Below are 6780 nucleotides of genomic sequence, written 5' to 3'. Positions count from 1 at the left end.
ATTAATAATAATTTTGTGTATATAAGTATATTTATATTATTACCATACACATAATTTAAAGAATCATAAATAATATTAAAAAATTTTCTAAAAAATTAACTTAAGTAACAAAATTAATTTAAATTAATAAAGTTGAAAAATATTAAAATTATACTTACATTTTAAAATTATATTTTAATTATTTCTTTGAATTTTATATTTTTTTCTTTTATTTATAAATAAAACTTTAAATTATTTTAATTAATTAAAATGCACAAAATTAATAATTATTTATTCTTTTTATATAAGGGTAAATTTGTAATCTTACAATTTACACTGTTCAAGAATAATTAAAAATACTCTTAAATCATCACATCACTCACTTATCTCAATAAACGTTTTTCACACATCCACTCTAACATACCCTAATCCAAACGCACTCACTTTTTTCACACTTTCTTCTCACACTCTCATTCTCTCACACCCTCAACTATTTCTATTATATTTTTAATTTTTTTACTAAAAAATATAATAATTATGAATATTATATATTAAAAACATTTAATTAATTTAAACCTAAAGAAAATCATAATTCAATTATTCAAATATTTTTTAATAACAAGGATAAATTTGTAAACTTACAATAAATCATCCTTACAAATCCTCTCTTCACCCTCCTCAATCCAAACAAAGCCTTTAGGGGCTGTTTGGATGAGGGGTGCACTGTTCTTGCGGACGAAAATGAAGGTACACCCCCTGTTTGGATCTGGAATGAAGGGAGCATGAGAGACGAAGGAGTGGGTGGATGAGGGGTTCAAACTTCTTCTCTCATGATAGAATAAGTGAGAGAAGAGAGAAAGCCACCTAAGATGTCTGCAATTACGCATGTGCCCCACAGTTTTATAAATCTGTTATGAATTAATCAAATCTAATTTTGTATTTATTTTTTTAACTATCTCATGCACATATAATAATCATAAAAAATAACTAAAATTGTAAAAAGTTTATATATTAATAAAAAATTAACTTATTAATAATATAAATATTAAAATAACAATAATATTTAAAATAAATTTTAAAATAATGATAATAATATTAATTAAATCATTTCAGTTATTTAATTTTATTTCAAATAAACTGTACACACCCAAAAAAATTAATTCATTTATAATAAAAATAAAAATATTAATATATTTCTAATAAATAAAAATGCCTATATATATTATAAAAATAGTATAAAATTTAGTTAAATTAAATTTTACAAAATATTTCATATTTTATTATTTAAATATTTTAAAGATAAGAGTAAATTTGTAATATATATAATTTAAAAATCATAAATAATATTAAAATTAACTAAATACATTAATTTACATAAGGGTAAATTTGTAATCTTACAATTTACACAATTTAAATAATTCAAAATATCCTTACATCATCACATCACTCACATATTTCAATAAACTTTCCTCACATATCCATTCTAACATACCCCAATCCAAACAACCTCAACTTTCTTCCACACTCCACTCCCCCACACCCTCAAACTTTCCACTACCCATACCCTATAATCCAAAAAAAAGCCTTAAAGAAATGTTTTCAAAAAAGTCGACCTATTGTGGAGAGGAAACTAAGTAGTGTTTGGATTTGGGGTGGCACTTGTAGCGAAGACGGATGGGAGTGTGCACCCCCGTTTGCTTTAATGGGCGCAAGAGAACGAGGGTACGGGTAAGAGAAAGTTGTAGGTTTTTGGGTTCCTTCATGCATTGAATAGAAAGGAGAGAAGTAACGTAGAAAGCCACGTAGGACGGTGTCAATTACAATACTACCCATTACTTTTTTCACTCTGAAGCACTGTGGCTACCCATTGATTAAAGTTGAACCATTGCACTGCGACAAAAATGGCACCAGCAAGCATGAGATTCTTGACTTCAGGTTAGGGAATCTCATTGACCAATTTTTGAATTCGTAATGAATTTCCAAGTTGAGTGGGTGAGGTGGGTAGGGTGGGTAGGGTGCCTCATGTTATATAACATAATTATGCCAATTGAACTAAGCACTTCAAAGAAATCAAACTCTCCTTTCATACTTTGCATTGCGCTGAAATAGGGGCTTGTAAAGGGTCGTGAGTAAGCACAGAGGTGGTTCACTGAGTTTCATTGTTCATCTGTGAGCTGAGGTAAGGGTTCCAATTCATTTCGTTCCAATCATAATCGATTATGGGTGAAAAATAACAATGCACATAATCGATTATGCTATTTAAAATAGTTCATAATCGATTATCCTACAACATAATCGATTATATTGATTTTAAACTGCAGGCATAATCGATTATGCATGTTAAAACTTTGGATAATCGATTATGTTGCTTTTTGAACTGTGGCCATAATCGATTATGCATCTTAAATGTGTGGGTAATCGATTATGTGTTGTTTTAAACGGACCTCATAATCAGTTATGTTCATGTTTTTATTAGATTTTTCATTTTGTGTTTTTTGTTTTAATTTTTTAATACATTTTTCAAAGCACAGTTTGATATTGTTGAGAGTTGATTTCTGTGTGATTTTGTTATGCTTTCTTGAGATATGTGTGATTTTTTTAAATTGTGTTGGATGTTTATTGTTTTTGGAATTTATTTTTTTGAATTATTGTAAAGTAGTTATTGATGTTAATTAGTTTGTAATTTTAAATGAGAATGTTTAGGAAAAATAAAATAGTTATGATACTAAATTAATTATTGTCTTAAGTTGATTATTTATTTTTGTATTGTTATGTAAAAAATTGTAATGTTTTAAATATTTGTTGTGTCATATGAATTGAAATATAGGTGTGAATATGTTTTGTTTTTTTATATATATAACATAATATTTATTAAATAATTATTAATAATATTAAAAATTACCTACAAACAAAAATTTAACTAATACAATTTTTTCAATTAATAAAATTAAAAATAAGAAATCATATTTCATTTCTATATTCTATTTTTAATTTATTTTAATTTAAATTATTTTTAATTTATAATTGAAACATACAATTATTTTAATTATCAAAATTATGTACAAAATTAATAATCATTTTTTTATTTTTTTACACATGGACAAAAGTATACTTTATTATTATATATAATATAATGTAATAGAAATTAAATAATATAATATTAATTATTTTAATTAACTTAAATGTCCTTTAAATTAATTAATATTTCATTTCCCATTTATTTATATATAAGAGTAAATTTGTAATCTTACAATTTATACTATTCAAAATATATTAAAATACTCTTCAAACTATCATATCATTCACGCCCTCCAATAAACTTTATTCACACATCCACTCTAACATCTCCCAATCCAAACACCCTCAACTTTCTTCACACTTCCACTCTCCCACACCCTCAACTTTCTTCTCTCCACAACCTCTCATCCAAACAAAGCATAAAGAAAGTCCAATCCGCACATATGCTTCAAAACAAAATCTGACCGTTGAAACCTATCTATCAACGTTTCATAATTGTCCAATTTCCAAACCACGGATCGCGAAGATGAACCGTTGATCAATTCTTCATCCAACGACGGAGACCAAAACTCAAAACTCGGAAGCGCCTTCAATAAATACATACCTATATCTCCCCCTCGAAAATCATTCGAATCCAAAACTCTAAATCCTCGAATCCGATCGAAATCTTTCTCTGGAGTCTCCTTCTTCCAATTCAAACTAGAAGAAATCCCTAAATCCCGAGATGGATCGATTTTGCGCGGAAAGGTGTTGAGAAAATGTCTGGTCGTGGGAAGGGAGGAAAGGGATTGGGCAAGGGAGGTGCGAAGAGGCACAGGAAAGTGCTTCGCGACAACATTCAGGGCATAACGAAACCGGCAATTCGGCGATTGGCGAGAAGAGGTGGTGTGAAGAGGATCAGTGGATTGATCTACGAGGAGACGAGGGGAGTGCTGAAGATATTCTTGGAGAATGTGATTCGCGACGCTGTGACCTACACCGAGCACGCCAGGAGGAAGACGGTTACGGCCATGGACGTTGTGTATGCGCTGAAGAGGCAGGGAAGAACTCTCTATGGTTTTGGAGGTTGAACTTTTGAATTCTGTTGTCACATCACAAATACTTGTTTTTTTCGAATCCTTGTTACGCTCCGTAACAAAAAAAGTTACTGGGTTCTGTAGAATGAAAAAAATTAAGAACATCAATTGAGTGAAATGTAGTAATTCTTTGTGGGGTTTACCTTTTTTTTTAACTGTTTTGTGTAGTTCATTTTATGTGTAGTTCAGTTTATCTAGTTTATATTACGATGGTATATGTAATAAGAATATTAAAATGCTGACCTATTTTGTTTTGAAATATTAACTAAAAGTTTTTAATAAATTTTAAATTAGTTGATTTAAAAGAATTTAAATTTAGTTTAGTAGATTGAGCTATATATACAAGTTTCTTTTCACTTTCCTTTTAGGTTTTCGAAGTTTTGTATCTAGTATCCTATTTTATCATTCAAAATTACTTTTTGAAAAAATTAAATACAAGGAATTACTTAAAATATAGGTATATTTATAAAACAAACAGTTGAACCAATATGGAACGAGGGATAGAAGGTCTATAACAGAGAGATAACATTTGAATAAAGAAAAAATTGCTAATAAATTCATAGAGCTTACATGCCATTTAAACAGATAAATCTAATTAAATGATGTGCGAACATCTATCCCATATTATTGGACAATGATAAAAAAATAATAATTGGAATACATGCTATTTAATTAATAATTATTGACCAAAGGAATAAAAGAGTTATAACGTGTATGAATCAAATTCAATCCCTTGTGAGAAACATTGAATTGAAAATGATATTCTCATGATATAGCCATTGCAAGTACAATCATATGATAAAAAAATTTCTAAAATGAAAGCAATGTTCAAAGTCAAAACTCATACTACTAAAATGTAAAAAGCCCTCTTTTTACATAACTATCACGTAAAGTGGAGTGAAGTATTTGATTTTAAATCATAAAAGTTTGTACCTGAAACTAAGTCAAATACTTAACATTATGATAACTATGTATGATTGCAATTTAACATGTGTTTGAGAAAATTTATGCTGCTAACTTGAAGTTCACAAGATTTTTCTTACTAAACTAAATAAATAAATTGGTAAACTTCCTCTTATACTATCAACTTTTTGATTTTCCTATTGTTATCGCGGTGTTGAAGTTACTTGTAGACTTGATCAACAACAACCTAAATGCTGGCACTTAGAAAAATATAAGATACCATAGATTAAGGAAAAATTGGCTAAAATGGTGTAATCCATCTTGAAAATTACACAAATAGACAATTGCAGAAAAAATTATAGAAATGAGTATTTTAATTTGTATTTTTAATCTTGTGGAGACTGTAAATTAGATCAATGAATGTCTTTATTTGTAGATGACAAAAAGAACAAATGACTAACAATCACAGGAAAGTTGAAGAGTTTGGAAGTGACTACAATCACACCACCAATCAATTTTTATTTTGATTATATAAGTACAACAATTGAATAAGGATGCTTCGAGATTCTCATTTACACTAAGTTTAAATTTAAACTTAATATTTATTAGTGTGAGTGGAGGTGACAACTTTAACATTCACAATTAGTATTTAAATAGACCCATACTCCCCTCACATTGAACCACATTAAAATGTTTTTTTTAACTGTGCCAAAATTTTTGAAATTTTTAGATGTGCCAATTTACCTTCAAAGGTCATTTCTCTCTTTACATATTTGATATGATATATGCCATTTAATTTATATTATGTTATATATAAATATTTTTTTTAAGAACTTATGAATATATTTTTATTATATATTTTTAGTCTTATGAATATTTTGATATGATATTATATATGAATATTTTTATATTATATTATTAGATATTAATGTTTTTATTCAGTCTTACCATTATTTTTATATTATATTATATATGACTATTTTTATATTATATTATTATTTATGAATATTTATATTATATTATTACTTATGATTATTTATATTATATTATATACGAATATTCTTTTAAGATCTTATGAATATTTTTTTAGTCTTATGAATATTTTTTTAGTCTTATAAATATTTTGCTACGATATTATATATAAATTCTTTTAGTCTTATATTATTATATATTAATATTTTTTTTGTCTTACCAGTATTTTTACATTATATTATAAATGAATATTTGTATATTATATTATTATTTATGAATATTTTTATACTATATTATATATAAATATTTTTATATTATATAACATAAATATTTTTTTTCTTATGAATATTTACATATTATATTATTATATGTGAATATTTTGGTTAATATTTTGATTATAATTTTCAGGATTCATCTTATTAGAATTTCATGGCATCTCATCGCCTTCCGCGAGTAAGTTCCTATTGTGGCTTCAAGAAAAACATGTTACTAAAGATCTATTGAAAGGTAATGAAAAACTAGTGAGACCCAGAAGACATGCAATCTGGGTACTAAAGCATGAGGACATACTTGACCAGATAGTCAAACACTTAATTGATCATTCTGGTTTTGCACATCTGTTAAAATTTAAGAACATTGACTTCAACCATCTAGTACTTACAAGATTAGTGGAAAGGTGGAGAACAAAGACTCACACCTTTCATTTTCCTCTCGGTGAAACAACTATTACATTGGAAGATGTGAAATTGGTATTGGGTCTACTTATCCATGGAGAGACTGTCACTGGGATTACTAGTGGTGATTTAGTATCTTTGTGTGAGCAATTGCTCAG

At 27.2% G+C, this 6780-nt stretch overlaps 1 protein-coding gene across 1 annotated transcript; it reads left to right on the top strand.

Annotated features, from left to right (window-relative positions):
* Nucleotides 1-3705: 3705 nt before the first annotated feature.
* Nucleotides 3706-4226, top strand: LOC137825744 (histone H4). Its single transcript, XM_068631504.1, has one exon. The coding sequence runs from the start codon at nt 3756-3758 to the stop codon at nt 4065-4067; it is 312 nt and encodes a 103-aa protein (XP_068487605.1). The 5' UTR covers nt 3706-3755; the 3' UTR covers nt 4068-4226.
* Nucleotides 4227-6780: the final 2554 nt, after the last annotated feature.

Source organism: Phaseolus vulgaris, chromosome 11 (assembly GCF_000499845.2).
Source record: "Phaseolus vulgaris cultivar G19833 chromosome 11, P. vulgaris v2.0, whole genome shotgun sequence".
NCBI lineage: Eukaryota > Viridiplantae > Streptophyta > Magnoliopsida > Fabales > Fabaceae > Phaseolus > Phaseolus vulgaris.
The sequence above is the reverse complement of the archived record's forward strand: the minus strand, read 5'-3'. Positions and strand labels throughout refer to the sequence as shown.

Bases quoted from the DNA above. Each gene is read 5' to 3' on its own strand.
- LOC137825744 (XM_068631504.1), top strand. From the start codon at position 3,756: ATGTCTGGTCGTGGGAAGGGAGGAAAGGGATTGGGCAAGGGAGGTGCG.